We start from the raw sequence: 17,612 nt of genomic DNA on the forward strand, positions 1-17,612 counted from the left end.
CTCCCTGGTGTCTAGCATAATGCTTGGCATATATTAGATGCTCAAAAAAGGTTTGTTGAATAAATCAGTGAATGAGCAGTTAGAAGTCATAGCTGATAAAATAAATATGGATACCTAATAAATTGTGTCCTGAAACAATCAAGAGATTTAAAATAGAAAAGGATAATTATTGTTCATTGAGAATGGGAAACTGTGAAACCAGTAGAGAAGACTTTCTGTAGGTTAACAATACACTAGATTTTTATTGACATTATTAGAGTTACTCCTGCAGGTAATTTGCTTCTGAGTTACACATTCATTTTGGAACTTTCTGGTCTTAATTTGGCTTCTTGAGAAGAAAAATGAAAATATAACTGGTCTATATTAATACTGGTCTGATTAGCAGTTATATTTCTCACATAATTACATAGTATTTATACTATACATTAATCTCCTGTAAATTTGAGTTTATTGTCTACATTTTTTAGGGTCCAATGACCTTGAATAAATTTGCCAGTTTCCAGATCTGCCAACCTGAGTGATGTGCTCATTACTGAGATGCCCTTCAGCCTTGAAATTCTGAATTTACATTTTGTTTAATTGAAAAATAAAAATTCAATGTTGTATTAATGTGGTATAAATCGAAATGTGTAGGGGCAGTAGATAAATTATTATGACAAATTCTATCACATTTTACCTTTTTGACACAAACTTGAGGAAAAAAAAATATATCCATGTTAGGAAACATGGAAAATGTACTGTGAAATAAAAAGAATGCAGCAGGGATACCAAAGAATACAGAACTGAGACAAAGTAGTAGGTTTAGTCCAAGTTTTTAAGTAGCTATATTTAACCCTTTGGTATAAATCCACTTTATTACAAAGAAATTGCCAAATAAATCATAGTCTGGAAAATAATTGATCTGAGAATCAAGCATCTGGGAAAGAAAATCACAAGGAAGTGATTTTGTACATTATTTTTTCCAAATATGCAACTATTTAATCTGACATGAACTTTAGGATGGAAATTATTAAGGAAGCTGTTTACTTAATTTGGCCCATTCTGCACCCTGTGATATTGAAATTGTTCAGGATTACTGGGCTTACATGCTGCTGTAATGAGAACTGTATATAATTTACTATGTTTATTTACATATAATAAACTTTAATGATATTTTGTCCAGTAATAGCAAATAGCAGATGCTGGTTTCTTCTAAGGAATATCTATATCTATATTTATTTATATATATACACACACACACACAGATATAAATCATATGTACCTCATATATGTATCTCATATATATCTCATATATAGTTACATATATATAAAACATATATATATAAATAAAACATATATATGTTATCTGGTATGTGGTATTTCAAATTTTTATTATCTCATACCACCTGCAATCTCTAGTTTTTGTCTCAAAAACTCATATATTAATCATAAGTTTAATTCTTAAACAAGACCTTTGTGATAGTATTTGCTGGTTTCTTGCCAAACATCTATTCACCTCTTTCTTTTTAGAAACAAAACTCAAATTTGTAGCTGGTTATATTGCTTCCTACAATAAAAAGCACATTGCTTTCCAGACATTTTGGCAGCTAAATTTGACCATGGAACTAAGTTCTGGCCTTGAGCTATTAAAGAGAAATACTTGTGAGAGTTTTCTGAAAATTACTTAAAGGAAATTGCTTCAGGGAGAAGTTTGATATACCCTTTTACCTTTCCTCTTAGTTTTTAACCTGAAAATAAGTGTTGATAGCTGGAGCACCAGTAGCCATCTTGGAACATAAGGTGATCTGTGGGTGAGAGACAAGGTGCTGGGATGATACAGAGGAAAGATGGGAAATTGGATCCTTGAAAAAATTGTGGAGACAACATTCTTACCTGTAATTTCTACTTTCAGACTTGTTCTATGTGTGAGAGAAATAAGATTCTGTCTTGTTTAAGGCATTGTTGTTTATTGTTGCTTCTGTTGGTAAGCAATAATTCCAGTTGATTCCAAACTACAGATTCTGGTTCTATCTGGTGAATCCATAGATTAGCATCCCTCACTGCCAGCCATTGGTACGTGTTGTTACGGAAAGATGGGAATTTATTACCCTTAACAAGGGATGACTTGTTATACCCAAATATGACTAGTAGTAATCTGCTTGTTTATCTCTAACCTGTGAATTTGTGTCAACAATCTCCCTGGGAGATTAGTATTTTGTGTTGTGTCATTCTGATTTTGAGTTGGAGGGGCATTGTAAATTTACCTGGTAGGATATCTTGCTTGAAATTGTGAATAAATCAGACTCTCTATTGCACAGAAACAGGGACAACCTTATACGTCCTATACAATATCCGTGGTCAATTCATTCACTCAATAAATATTTTTTAAGTGGCTATTTATAGATCAAATAAGTTATAGGAGGGCTTTGTTATTTAGCCAACTAGTCTAATATCTCATGGATCACCTGTGCATTTGGAGAAAGTAGAAAGAAGAAGAAAATTTGAACTGAATGAAAAACGTCTAAGTGCCCACATAAGTGTCTTCTTTTTATTTATTTATTTATTTATTTATTTATTATTTTTTTGGGGGTACACCAGTTTCAATCATCTGTTTCCATACACACATCCCCGTACTCCCTCCCTTCCCCGACCCCCCCCCCTCGAGTCCCCCCCACCCTCCCTGCCCCAGTCCTCCAAGGCATCTTCCATCCTCGAGCTGGACTCCCTTTGTTATACAACAACTTCCCACTGACTAATGTCTTCTTTTTAAAAAAAATTTTTCCTGTGTTTAAAGACAGGACTCTAATCTGTGTTTTCTCAAATGGCACCAGCCTGTGAGTACATATGTTAATGTCTAATATTAATGCTCAAATGACAAGGGTTCATATCTGCCATTACAGAATTTCTCGGTACCCCTGCCACAACGTCACCCAGTTTTTTCTGGGAGTCCTGAGGGAAGGGTCTCACGTAAACTTATAATGAGTTTGTTCATGTTATTTAGTTACTGGCTGTTATGGTGCTTGCAAGTCTCTTTGTTAGGAGTCTCAACATTCTCCCTCATGCCAGGATCTTCCAGGAGAACACTCCTCTCCTAGAAAGATGTCATACCCAAGGTCTCTTTAGATTACAAATCACCATGCTGCTGAAGGATACTGAGTTCACCTTAAACTGCACCATGTTGGAGATTGACTTGTTCTATGTAGAAATGAAGAGAGTATTTCTCTAGCCAGCTCTGTCACCTTGAAGTACTACTGCTTATGCTCTGAGTGTCACAAAGTCTCCTATGAAAACATTTCTTTACGCTTTTATTTATAGTCCTTAGCATGCAGCCCTTTATTATGTTCTATTGCTTGTGTCTTCATTGGAAGCACCCTGGGATATGAAGTTTCATCCCAACATGTCTTTATTCTCCCACATACATCAACTCATGCAAATAGTTTGCAGGGAGGGCTATTACTCCCTCAGTTCATCACACATAAGCAAATCCTGAATCCTAGTTTGGGTTCAAATGGGAACTCTGCTACACCCAGAACTTGCCTTGGATTCAAGATGGCTTTGATAAAATAGCTAGTGGAGAATGAAGCTGTACATTTTTGGTAATATATATGTGTGTATATATATATGGGTGTGTGTGGTGTGTGTGTATGTGTGTAATACACACACACACATTTATATAAAACCATATCCCACAAAACTTGTAATTTGTTTCGATAAGCTTGATACCATAGGCAGTTCTATTTTCTCATTGTCATCTCTTTCAATTTTAAAACTAACATCAAAGGAATGCCACATGCTATAACATGTATTTTACTTATTCTACATTTACCTAGATATGAATATGAGTAATGTACTTAGTTGTAATGTTTCCTTAAGCTACTCTTTTCCTACATGCTGAAAAACCTTCTATACACATATTCCTTTTGGATTTATTTAAAAGGTGACCCAATAAGGTTTTTCCTTTTGCTGTCTCCCATTAGTAAATTTAGCTACTGTTACTGTGAGTAAAGGAGATATGCATGGGTGGAGGAGATAAGGAGAGGCCAGTACTTTTGTAGATAACCACAATGTGAAAACAAGGAACTACTCTTTAATTATTGGCATGAAATAATGGCAAAGAAACAAAATTACTTCTTGAATCACATTTTATCACCTGACTAGTTGCAAAGAGCAGGTTTTGCTTGTTTCAATCAAATGAAAATTGTAACCATCTGAATTCAGGGCTGTAGAGAATGTTTATAACAACTCAGGATCCTTGACAGTAATTATCATAGTACTTTTAGTTATTTAGGTAGAAAGTGGTTAGAACCATCGAGAAACATTTTATCAGGATAACTGGTTAGAGAAAGAATTAAAAAAAATTTTTTTGAATACAAAATATTATATCTGAGAAGCCCAAGGTGTAAAGTGTATTCAATACTACCAACTGAGGTAAAAAGAAAATTCCAAAGCGTAACAATCTAGAGCAATTGTTAGTAGCACCTGTGGTAGGGCTGAAGTTAAATAGAAAGAAACAGAAGATATCTGTATAATCTATGATCTTGTTGAAAGAAGGATCCCAGCACAGTAGCTTTTTCCTTTTACGACTAGCCAGATGTGGGCCTTTCTAAAGATGTAGGATGGAGCCACAGAGAGATTACAAACGCTGAGGGAGAATGGCAGACACAGAATAAAGGTGACTCAGACAAAATACAAAAGCTGTTTCCTCTTCAGTCATTTATACACAACTTGCACTAAATAAAAAGGTACAGTGTCTATATTAGCAATCCCCATGGTCTGGTTCTTTTACTGCCCTGGCACGGTTAGTAGAGACAATTTGGCCAGTGGTGTCAACTATTTACTTTTTCATCAACCTGATGTTTGATCAGCAGTTCTTTAGAACTGACAGTAAAAGAGAAACACACTCAGAAATTTAGGAAGTTTGGGTTGGCAATCAGGTGTTAACCCTAGTCTATTCTATGAAAGGCTTATACTTCATCTGAGAAACTGAGTGACTGCTCTTTTCTGACAGTCAACAAGAAGCCATGCCTTAGTCCTGTTTGGCTGCTGTCCTGGATAGAAGAGTTTGGCAGCCCTAGGGAGATGAATTCTTCAGCCTCGGATCCACCCAGAGTAAAGAAGCAACACCCTCCCAGCCACTACTCTGTTGCTATGAAACAAAAGACTAGGAAGGTGAGCGAAGCAGGAAGTCCCGCCTTTAGCCGGAGTCGGCTTTGGCTTGGGTTCCCAACGCTCACGCCCACCCGCCCACTCCTTATTGGTCAATTCCCTAGTGCCTTGCATCCTTTTTTTCATTTCCTTTCCCTTTCCCACTTTCCTTCTCGGGTGAGTCCAGTCCCCGCATTTCCCTCTGAATCCCTTTCCATAGGGGACGTGCGGCCAGCGGGCCTTCCTCTGGGGCCATTGTGTACTGTGGGAGACGTGGACCGGGTGGTAGTGCGAGGAGGACGGGCGCCTCCCGCCCATTGGCGCCGCCCGCTGTCGGGCAGGGCCCGGGTGCGCGGGATTGGCCCAGCCGCGCGCGGCCCCGCCCCCGGCCCCGCCCCGCGCCTGGCGCTCTCTGTGTGTATCCCGCAGGGGTGGGGTGGCCGGCGAGTGGTCTCCTCCTCCGGCCAGGGCTGCTGCGGCGTCCCGCGGCCTCCCCGAGAGTCGGGCGGGAGGGCAGAGCGGGCGTGGACTGGTCTGGACGGTAATTGCTGCGTTTCGCTGTCTCGGTGGCCGGTGCTCTGGGTCGCTCCTTCCTCGGGAGCGGGGCTTTCACGGCGCTCGCACACTCCCCGCCCGGGCTGCCCACCAGCCCGGGTTCGTGCGCGTAGAGCCGGACCCGCGCACACGCGTGTCTCTGGGCGGCCGCGGCGCCGAGAGGCCGGGAGGGAAGGGGGCGCCGGGCAGGCTCGACGCTGCTTTCCGCCCCGGGGGCCCCGGGGCAGCCAGGCGCGGGACACGGAGGAAGAGGGGACAGCCCCGGCTCCCAGCTGCTGTCGCCGCCGCCGCCGCCGCCGTTCGCAGAGGGGTATTTAAAGCCCGGAGGCGGGCCGGGCCGGGGAAGGAGCAAGAGGGAGTGAAGGGAGACGGGCGGCTGGGATCGCAGACGGCCCGGGGAGGCGCGTCCGCCGGGGAGCCGACCGCGGAGCGCCCGAGACGGACCGGGCTGCGGGCGCTGGAGGCGCGAGGGGAGACTTTGTCCTTTCTCTGTCCACCTTCCTCCCCCAGCTGTGGTCCGAGGCTGGGCAGGGGAGGGGCCTGAGCAGGGAGGAGGCACCGAGGTCCCGAAACAAAGCTTTGGACCCCCTCCCCCCCCACCCCCACCCCACTTGGGTGAGACTAGAGGCGTGGAGAGAAAGAAGTGAACTCTCTCCTTTCTGTGCCCGCTCTTGTCAGTTTCTCCCTCTCCCTTTTAAAACGGGTTACTTGTGTGTGGGTTTCTTTGGCTCTTAACTTGGGGGCAACTCCTCAACCGCGTTGGTTAAAGAACTGAGTGTTCGTGTGTCCATCCATGTTCATGAGTCCGTACTTGGTGGTTTTAGCGGGGAAAATCCAGGTCCTAAGCCTTTGTTGACAACAGATGTGCCCCTTATGCGCCTATGGAATAATCTTTACGTATGTATAACTTGGCGAAATGTAGCAGAGTCAAAGTGCGGTTTTTGAGTAAGGCTCCCAAAATGTTTTCTAGTCTTTTGAATTGGGATTTAGGCAGGCAGGGGGAAAAACATTGTGTTCTTATGTAGGTAGAGGAAATCTATATAAGTTGTTGTTGTTATGAGTTCGGTAATAATCGCGCCCTCACTACTTGGCATCGTTAACTCTTAGTGTTCCAAAGACAAATCTAAGATCACTGCTTCTAAACCTGTTTGTTGTGTGTAAAGATTGAGAGTGCAAATTCACACGCTATGGAAAAGTTGAATCCGGGACCCTGGATTTCGTTCTCACTGATGGAGGAGGATGTAGTGGGTACAAGTTAACCTGTTTTCTGTTGGGTAAATATTTTCATGACCAACTAACTTTCTTAATTTCTTTTTTCTTTTCTTTTTTTTTAATTTCCCTTTCAAAGAACTAAGATTCCACATGGCAAATTCTATGAATGGCAGAAACCCTGGTGGTCGAGGAGGAAACCCGCGGAAAGGACGAATTTTGGGTATTATTGATGCTATTCAAGATGCAGTTGGACCCCCTAAGCAAGCAGCAGCAGATCGCAGGACTGTGGAGAAAACTTGGAAACTCATGGACAAAGTGGTAAGTTCTGTCTATGCCTGTGCACAGCAGGGTTGATTCTGGACATGGTTTCTCCAGTTTTATTTGTACTGTTACTTAATAATAATTATTGTCATGGCAACAATCTTTTGATTTGGATTGACCATCTTTCCTTTATCTGCTGTGGGTGTTTTGAAAAGTTGGATTCAGAGCAATGACTTGTTTTTTTACCTTTTGTCCTACTCTTTAAGGTTCAAAGTTCCTCTATATGACTCAGATATGCAAAGTTTTTACTGTTGGCTGCTCTTTGTGGTGCATGGCATAGAATAGTTTGGAAGTGTTTGTTCCATCTTATGTAAGTTTTTCTCTCTGTTAGATAGCAAAAGAGTGTATACAAGTAATTTAAGAAAAGTCTCTGATGGACCAGTCATGACAACCACAATGTATGATGCTGAGAATGACTGCTGGGGAAAGAACCAGATTAGTCCTTAAGTGAGGAAGCAGTATTTGAAAGTTTCCATTTTCATCTTTGAGAATTCATCTTCATTAAGGAACTTTTTTGTTGTTGTTAATGGTAAAGCTACAGCTTCTTTCATCTATTCCATTTTGAAACAGGAAACCTTTTTGATTGCACATTGTTTATTGTGAAAGGAAAATTTATGATGGAGGTGGTGGGACTGAGAGTATCAGAAACCTCTGTGGTTTCTGCATGTTGCTTTCAGATGAACTACAATGTTACAAGAAGAAAGGGAGCTGGATGTCAGTACCCAGAGAAGTCTAGGCAACCTGAATACTATACTATACAGGAGTCTATAGAGAAAACTGTAGCTGTCAGTATTCTATCTTACGAAGTAGGATTATGAAATAAATATGATTAAGATGTAACTTGCTGCTGTGCAAAATTAATAGTTTTGCTTTTGAAGCAGTAGTACTGTACCCTCTATGTTGGTAAATATTTGTAGCACCTTATGGTTTTATTTCATAGATATTTGGGGCTAATTATAAAATTAGTTGATGTAGGGCTCTTGGTGTCTTTATACCTGCAGAAATGGGGGTTTAAAAAATATTTCTTTTTAGGTGTGTGCTAAAGCATTCATGAAGTCGTAAGGTAGTGGTCACCTTTACTTTGGTTTGTAACTGTGTTCAAATATTTGCCACAAAAAGCCACTGTCAGTGGTATTAGCAATACAGGAAGGGGAAAAGATTTACTTTATTTTCATTTATCCTTATGAAAAAGCACAAATGAGGAGAGGCCTGGCATGCTATGGCTGGTGGTGCTAGAGGCAGAGCCAGAATATTTTTGTCAGAAAAATATCCTTGGTTTTGGGCTTCAGTGTGACCTATTTAAGCTTCTGCCAGTTTATTCAGATTGTGATATTAAAGTGCTCCAGACAGAATGATGTCATAGTGTCAGAACATTGCAACTTGCTGCTTGAGGTCAGGTTTTGATTTTAGCACTGGATACTTAAGAATGGGGAGCATGCAGTTGGAAAAATTGTATATATTTGGCAGGCACAATACTAGCTGTCTTTGCTTTTCTAAGGAGTAAGCAATTTAAGGTCTCTGTCATGCCTGAATCATTAGTTGGGCGTGAGGGAAGGAGGTTCAAGGTTTTTCTTTAAGTTATCTGTTACATGAGTGGGCAAAAATGGGTCAGATTCTACCAAGGAGCTGCTCCTCTCTTCCCACCCCCTTCTTTGAGTGGTTGGAATTTGTACAATTGTGAGAAAATGTTAGAACATCAAATGAGAAAGATTTATATAAGGAAGTGGTAAAGTATAGTTAATATAGAGTCTAGTTTGGAAACATTAAAAAATATGTGTGTAATTTTGGTCTGTAACCGATTGTTAACCTAAGTTTTATCCTCTTTTAATTATTTCACCATGGGTTACGGTAAAATAGATGGTTATTTGACAGTTAAGCATCTGTCGTTGTTTATTAACTCTTTTATGGGTTTGGGTTTAGCCTCTCCAACTGAGAAACTTGACTCACGAGGAAATCTGTTACCTAAAGTCTCTACTTAGTGGAATGCGGGTTCAGGTGTTGGCAAAGATGCATTGTGTGGCTTTCCCTATTTGTCTTCATTATTTGTCAAGGCTGAAAATTGTTTATTTATGAATGCATTCATGGGCTTTGTGGAGGGAAACCATGTAAATCATTATAAAAGAGTCCAGTATGTTTATTGCTACTCTTATCTCACAGTAATAAAAAAGCGTCAATAATTACTAATTGGAAGTATATTTTATTTAGTTGTGTAATGCAGAAGAATCCCCCTCATGTGTTTATCTTTCCTTCCTTGTCAGTGGTGAAGGAAGTGTTTGTATAATATCAACACTGTCCTGGTGATTACATCAGAAACATTATTGTTAGTCCAAAAGTTAATCCTTTGACACATTACCTAAGTGTTTTGTAAAATAACTGCCATAGTAGGAGTTTAGCTTGTGAATAACAAAATAGTAACTTTCAAGTCGAACTGGTAGTTATGTAAAAGGCAGGGGTAAGTATTTAGCTTTTTTTTTTTTAATGAAGCCTCTTAATAAGGTCAAATCTTATAAGTGTAAATTTGTAAACAAGCTCCAAGTACATATGTCTCAGCTACCAACAAAGTAAAATGACTTATCTTGCAGGGCATAATGAGCAGTCTTAGATTGTAGGGGAAATATCTAGTGTGTAGTTACACCATTCCCTGGCCTCTAGAATTTAAAACAGTCAACTGAGATACCAGTTCCAACTAATTGTTATGTTTTCAGAGGGCAGGCTTTGTATACAAGGTCACTGAGAGTAGGAGGGAGTAATTGCTCAGCTATGTTCTGTGTAAGATGTGAAGTGTTCTGTAAGAAAACATCAGTGGCACAGACTTAGCAGAGTTCATTTATTGAGAAAAAGAATAGTAGCATATCCCAAAGCATCTCATTTAGACATATTTTCTGGTTTTAGCTCTATGTGTCAGTGTAAGTCAATAGCTGACCCCAACTCTTCAGGTCAGTAGATGCCTGTTTGATTGTGACAAAACTATTACTCAAGAATACACAGAGCAGTTCAGATGCACGTGAAATGTGAAGTCTGTTCCAAAGCTCTTACAGAGATGGAGGTTCTTAAACAATTAAACATTTTTTGAGGACCTGCTGTGTTTCTATGAAGTGCTTATTACCTGGAGATGCAAAGCTAGACAAGATATAACTCTGCTCTTGACCTGTCAAGGAACTCAGAGACCAGCATTAGAGTCAGGCATATAAGTAGATAATTGCCACGTACCATGGAAAGTGCTGTAATACAAAGTACAGTGGGAGCAGTCGAGAACATCTGCCTTGTTTTTCTGGCCACTGCTCAGACTGTTGTCTGTCTGGATTCTGCTGGCGACTGCCTTTAGGAATAGCATTATTGCACTCTCGTTGCAAATGCTGTGGTGAGGGTAAGGAAATGATTGCTAATCAGTATGGTAGGAATGATGATTTATTAATGTGAGGTTCCTGAGCATAGTTTTCACAAGCATTTTAGCCAGGTGATGGAAAGTGGAAGAAGCACTTTTCCATCTAATAGATACTAAATGTACTGAGCATACATGGATGCTCAGGAAATTAAAAAATAATTAATTGATGCCAAAGAGCAAAGCAAGCTGAGTACCTGCCTACGTTTTTGTCTTGCTGTCCTTGTCATTCATTTGAAATTATGTTACGGAAAGAGTTTAAAAGCATTTAAAAAGTGATGATACCAAACAGTCTTTTCCTGCCTTTTGCCCTCAGTACATTTAGTACATTTGTCAAGCTTGGAATGTAATTTATTCTCTATCTTTATAATTTCACTTCAACCATAATATTATATTTTAAAGTTTGTCAATCAAAAATGCTTAAATTACATACAGCTATTAAAAAATAAGAGTAAGTATTCTTTTCTAAGTTGAAGTACTCATACCTCTGAAAAATATTGCATGTGGATTAAAACTTCAGTTTTGGATGCCTATTGTTTGTTTGCTGGGTTTGAGAATATTACCATCCTTGGGCCCTTGGAACAGGGAATATCATTTATTTGAATTGTTCTTCACTTATTTCCTTTTCCTCAGTGAGATTGTTCTATATTAGCAGAATCATGGGCCCTAGGAGAGTTTGATAGGTGATAACACATTACGTGTCTGGGTTATTTTGTTTAGTACTCAGATTCTGAATTTGTGCTTAGATAAGTGAAGTGATCCCAAAGTTTGCCTCTTGTCACTTCTAGGCAAAGCTCTTGGATAAAGTAAAAGGTTTAAAGGATTCCTCCCTAGAGTTTCGTGGGTTTATCCTTGTGATATGGAGCATACATTTAACAGAAGCCTTAATCAGTTAGTAATCTTCTAACTCCTATAAAATTTTAGCCATTCAGATTTTGAATCAACTTCTTTCTTTCTTTAAAAGTTGCTTTCTATGCTCTCTATTGATTTCATCATTCATTTATCATATCCCACATATGGAAAGATAGAGAATCATAAATCACCATGTTATCTTGTAGGACGTTGTAGTGAGTGCTTAATATGGTGTAAATTGCTATAACACAGTATGTGGTAGATGTGAATGTGGGGTGAAAAGTTGGTGTAGAATGCAGCATGGTGGAAGTATCATCCAGCTATTTTTTAGAGGATGTTTTAGATTCCAATGGGGTGGCAAACGCATCAGGCTGAAGGCATGTTGAGTAAAGGGAGATTGCTGAGTGAGAGAATGCAAGTTAGAGAAGGATGAAGGGGCTTCGACTGTTCTGTCAAGGAATTTAGACTTTATTGATTTGGTAGGCAGGGAACCATTGGCATGTTTGAGCAGCGTGAAAGAAAGTCAAGGCTATGCTGTGATAGATTACTCCCTGGACTCTAGAAAGGATGAATTAAGAGAAAAAAACCCTTAAAAGTAGAAATAATGATGAAGATGAATTAAAATAGACTGGGCAAGAAATAATGGAGGGCCGAGCTAGAGAATTGACAGTAGATATAGCAAGTGTTGGTTCAAATGTGGGAGGCATTTTGGAGTAAAATCTAAGGTCCTGGTAACCCTTCAGAGACAGAGGATGAACAAGAAGTTGAAGTGAAAGTGACTCTTGAGGTTTTCAGCTTAGTTGACTCTAAAGGCAGTGATGCCCTTAATGAGATAAGGAACATAGGAAGAAAAAGAGGAAGCTTGGGGGCTGGTGCATGATAAGTTTGATTTTGGCCATGTTGAGTTTGATATGCCAGAGTGAAATCCATTTTGAAGTCAGAAAACTGAATGTGCAGTTAAAGAGAGAAGTTGAAACTAGAGACGTGTGTTTGGTAGATATGCCCATAGAGGCAGCATTTCAAGCTATAGAACAACAAGAGATTTGGAAGGCAGAATAGAAGGTGAGAGTTGGAGAAAAAGTTAGAGATTGGAATTCTTGGCTGTATCGGGTGTGTAATTAGATGGCAGTGAAGGAATGAGAATCTGCAAAGAACAGTGATGAGACAGAAAAAGAATCAGAGCATATTGATTTCCTGGGTACAGGTAGCTTTCATAGGAGATACTTTCGTAGTCTAAGAAAACTAAGTTCAAATTGAGAAAACCAAGCAGAATGAAAGTTTAAGAAGTCATTGAATTTCTTGAGTCGAGTCCATTGTTGATCTTTCAGTGTAGTTTCACTTATGTGACACCTAGATTAAAACGAGTATGTGGAGCATCTAAAAACTGTTCTAGAACTGGGACAACTAGTGTAAAGAAAGAGAGTTCTGATACATAGCTTGAGGGTTTGAGCAGAGCATAACTTTATGTGTGTGTCAGTGCTATTGGAGAAGTTCATGGATTCAGGGGAAGGAATGTAGGTAGGGGGTGATTTAAGATGTAAGGGAAGGAGAAATAATTGATAAAGTGGCATCCTGGATTACAGTGTGGGAAGGAAAGGCTAAGAACAAGTAGAAGGGTAATCCTTGGTAGATAACTGTAACTTCCTCTTAGATAAGAGGGAAGTAAGGAAATATACAGAGAAGTTTTGGGAAATTTTTAAATTTTATGTTGGGTTGTCAGTAAGTGATTTAACTCGTAACATTTGTAATGCCTAAATCATGTTTTAAAATTGTATGTTATACAATAAACAATATATATTTAAACTAGTTTTCTAGCAATTAAGTGCGTAAATAAGTAAAAAAATTGAAATGGAAATCAGTCAGTCCTGAACCTTTACATTAAGATCACCTTAAAAACATGCTGTGACTTAAATGATGCCACAATGCTGTTTTTATCTACTCTGCTTGGGCATGTATTTAAGCTTTTTTTTAAAATGTATTTGTAAGTGCTGATTGTCTCCTAGTAATTAAAGAAGCATTTTGGAAATATCTAACTAAATTTTTTGCTTTTTAACATATTAATATTTAAATAATTGTTACGCTCACACTGTTTTCCAATAGGAATTAAACAAATAGTTCTTAAGTATTCTACCTTTCAAAAGATTCTAGATCAGCTGAATACCGATGTACTGATTCCACATCAGGAGTGTGACCTGGGCTTATTAGATTTATTTGCTGCTATCCTGCACAAAACAGGAGACTTTTTAAGGATTTCAGGTAGTATAACGAACTTTAGGAACCAAATAAAAGAACTCTGAATGATCCCCAACAAGGTGGCCAGTGCTCTTGGTCTACTTCTCATACCTTTGCAAAACCTGCAGGGATTTTGCCATGTTGTAGTATAATATGAAAGCAGAAGAAGTTCTAGAAAGTTGCCAGTGCCCCCGGTGTGCCAGGTATTGTGCAGAGCACTTTACATTTCCTCTTCTGAGAGTTGGTAGCATCCATAGAGGTGTTCATGGTCTCCAGAAGAAGAGACTGGCCCACAGTTGTAAAGCTAGTAAATGGCAGGGCTAGAGCCCAGGTTTGATGGATTCAAACGCCTATCTGTGTTCATAGTATGAAGATTCAAGCATGCTGCTCCAGGGAATAACGTGATTCTTCCTCTTTGCATGAAAAGTAAATCAAAAGGATCTTTGCCCCTATATTTGAAATGATCAAGTTCTTCTCCAAGCTTTGTACTCATTTGTAGACAGGTTTATTCAGTATAGATTTGGATATCCTATTTGTAATATTACTTTACTTCTGAGAGGTTCCTCCTTACTATGCTCCTTTCCTCCGTATCTTCCTTCTTTCCTCCATCAAATATTTATTGTGCATCTACTATGTGCAAGATCCTACATTAGGTGATGGAGATAGGCCAGTGAGATAGATATGCTCTCCACCCTTAAGGAATTTCCATTCTCATTTGGAAGAAAGATAGTGAACAGATGAACACACAATTGACATCTTAATTACAACTAGTCAATTATTTAATGGTGCTTTTTATAACAATCTTCTAAAGAAACAGTTTTTGAAAACCATAAAAGAATTGGTAATTTCCCCCAAATGCTACTGTGATTAATTTCTAGACTCATAACCAGTTATATGCTAACCTTCTTGTTTTGCCCAATTAATATTCTATACAGAAAGGGTTCTGTTTTTATGTTTTTTACATTTTATGCTGTATACTTTTTTATACTTTTATATACCTAGTGGTGACTTGCTGAACTAAAATGTAAAGAACCTAAAGAACTCACAGGTACTTTTTATCATAACAGTGTACTTTTAAGTAACTGCAATAAGGAATCTCTTACAACAGTTACTTGAGGAGTACAAACAAGGGATTCTTTCAGGCTTCCCATACCATCTTTAAAAAAATGGGATATTTCACTTCGCAGGTACAATACTTAATATAACTGAACGCTCCATGAAGTGAGGTGTGTTTTATAATGAAAGTGTGCTATGGTTTGCACACAATTCCTTATTGTTGAAGTTTCCATTTGCTTCAGTAGAATTTCTTTCATAGGTTTCAGGGGCTGGTTTGAACCTTGTTTGCAGGAAATATGTTAGCTGACCTAATACTTCTTTGTTACTTTTTGGCTGGAAATTTTAATTAAAGCACAGTCAGGAAACTGTTTAAATGCAAGAGTGTTCCAAGAATAATTAATGGCTTTAAAAATTCTTATAACGCTAGTAAACCCTGTGTTTATATTTGTGCCTTTGCTTTGATATGGTTGAATGTATATTTTATGTATGTGAATACATATTCATGTATTTATTGAAATACACATGTAGTGTGTATATTAAATATAAAATATGTATTTTTATGTATGTGAGACGATGCATATATAGACATATAGAGAGATCTACTTAAAAATCTTTAAATATATTTCAAGAAATACATCAGGCAGTTGTCTGCTGTTACGGAGAGAGCGTCTGACTTGTAAGTCCAGACAGCAGGGTTCTGAGCAATAAACTCAGCTAGGTTCCATTTCTGTGTTTAAATATTGTTATGTCACAAGGAAGGAGTTGCTCCAGGGTCCTCTTTAACTCTAAAATCCTTTGGGCCAATGGCTGTAATGGAACTTTTAGCCCAATTTCAATACTAAATGTTTTACCTTTCAGTTCAAAAGCGAAGAGTAATGAACCAATCCTTTTATGTACCAGTTGGTGCCCTAAAAAGTCCGTCATTGTATAATGTGACTGTAGATGTGTTCTTTGTGAAAGCTTTCTGTGTTAGGACCCTCTTTCATTCTAGGGAGTGACTTATATTTCTAGAAGAGGTCTGTCATTTGAATCTGAACTTGCACCTTAAATGGTGAGCTTGATTTTTCTCCTTAAAATACTGTTGATAGAAAAGCAATTCTTCTCTCCCTGGCTTTTGCAGTTCCTTGCACGTAGCAGGCACTCAATAAATATTTATTGAATTGAATTGAATTTGACCTGCTTAGAAGTCATAGTCCTGGCATAGGGTTGTTCATTTTTGGCAGGAGTTGTCATAAATCACAGAGTTTAACACTAATGCAGCGGATGAACTGCACGCTCGGCGGCATACAGGAGTGGTTCAGCAGTTTATGCTGCACTTGCCCAAGTGCAGATTTACAAAACCGTGTGGCCTCCGGGGGCCTTGATGAACTGACTCGAGCCTGTTGCACACCTACTCATTCCACTCACCCAGGGGCTTCCCATGCCTCTACCTTTTGGAATGGCTGCATTGACCCCTCTGCACACACCCTGCTCTCCCAGGCCTCTCAGGCCTTTGCACGTCCCTTTGCTGGGAACGTTCCTTTTGCAGATTGAGGTGTGCCTTTCATGGTACTCCCGTGTAGATGTATCTGCTTCATTCCTCCTCTAGCGCTTTGTTGTCTCCTCCATTACAGCACTCCTATTCTCCTGTCATTCTTTTTCTTTTAATTAATTTATTGACTGCGTTGGGTCTTCATTGCTGCACGCGGGCTTTCTCTAGTTGTGGCAGGCGGGGGCTACTCTTTATTGCAGTGCTTGGGCTTCCCATTGTGAACGGCTTCTCTTGTTGCGGAGCGCGGGCTCTAGGTGCGTGGGCTTCAGTAGTTGTGGCTCACATGCTCTAGAGCACAGGCTCATTAGTTGTGGTGCATGGGCTTAGTTGCTCTGCGGCATGTGGGATCTTTCCAGACCAGGGATTGAACCTATGTCCCCTGCTTTGGCAGGCAGATTCTTAACCACTATGCCACCAGGGAAGTCCCTCTCATGTCATTGTTTTCTAAGCCACCAGTCTTTTTCACTAGAAAACTCCTTGAGGACAGGTCTGTGATTTATTCTTTGCTGTATTCCTTAGGGCCTGAAACAATGCCTGACACATAAACGTTTGTAGAATTAACAAATGGGTCGTGAAGTTCATGTAAATTTGCAAATGGAGTAAAATAAAAATGTAAATGAGTTTAGCCAGGGATCATTAATTATATGCCTAATTCTAATTAAATTGTGATATAGTTAAGAAGATCAGCCTGAGATTCATAAGATGCAGACTCTTGTGTTGGATTAATGATTTTTTAATAGTCCTTTAATCTTTGTAGTTCTTAGTTTCTTTATCTGAAAATGAATGGATTGGACAGGATCTTTACTAAGAACCCTTAGAGCAAGAATTACATTGCTCCTAAGTTAATTATAGAGAACTAGGTCTCTTCTGCCAGACTCCTTGAGGCAGGAATTATGCTCTAGTCATCTATAATTTCCTGGCACTAAGCTCAGTACCTGGTATATAGTAGTTATTCAAACAATTGTACTGAGTAAAGCAATAAATCTCAGATAGCATTACAATTTTTTTTTAAAAATTTTATTTATTTATTATTTTTTGGGGGGCACACCAAGTTCAATCATCTGTTTTTATACACATATCCCTGTATTCCCTCCCTCCCTTGACTCCCCCCCACCCTCCCTCGAGTCCCCCCCAGCATTACAATTTAAATAAAGCAAATGAGAAAAAGTTCAGGCAGCAAATAGTAAATTAAAAATCTGTAACGTTTAAAAGAATCTGTTAAAGAACAGTAATTTGCAATGTCTGAAAAAAATACCTGAGAGAAGTTTTTTATTTATCAATTAAAAAATTCACCAGTTAGAGGAAATGAATTTAAAACTACCTAGTCCCCTAACTACAAGTTAATAA

The 17,612-nt window shown here is 39.1% G+C and overlaps 1 protein-coding gene across 4 annotated transcripts in view; it reads left to right on the top strand.

The window, feature by feature from the left end:
* The first annotated feature begins 5,553 nt into the window (after positions 1–5,553).
* Positions 5,554–17,612, top strand: part of CBLB (Cbl proto-oncogene B) — a 199,815-nt gene continuing 187,756 nt past the window's right edge. For all 4 annotated transcript variants that reach the window (XM_057697271.1, XM_057697272.1, XM_057697273.1 and 1 more), the window contains exons 1-2: positions 5,554–5,665; positions 7,028–7,209. In XM_057697271.1, the coding sequence (XP_057553254.1) occupies positions 7,042–7,209 (168 nt within the window). In that variant the 5' untranslated portion in view covers positions 5,554–5,665; positions 7,028–7,041. The remainder of the gene's footprint in view (positions 5,666–7,027; positions 7,210–17,612) is intronic.

The sequence above is a fragment of the Hippopotamus amphibius genome, chromosome 10 (genome assembly GCF_030028045.1).
Source record: "Hippopotamus amphibius kiboko isolate mHipAmp2 chromosome 10, mHipAmp2.hap2, whole genome shotgun sequence".
Classification (NCBI taxonomy): domain Eukaryota; kingdom Metazoa; phylum Chordata; class Mammalia; order Artiodactyla; family Hippopotamidae; genus Hippopotamus; species Hippopotamus amphibius.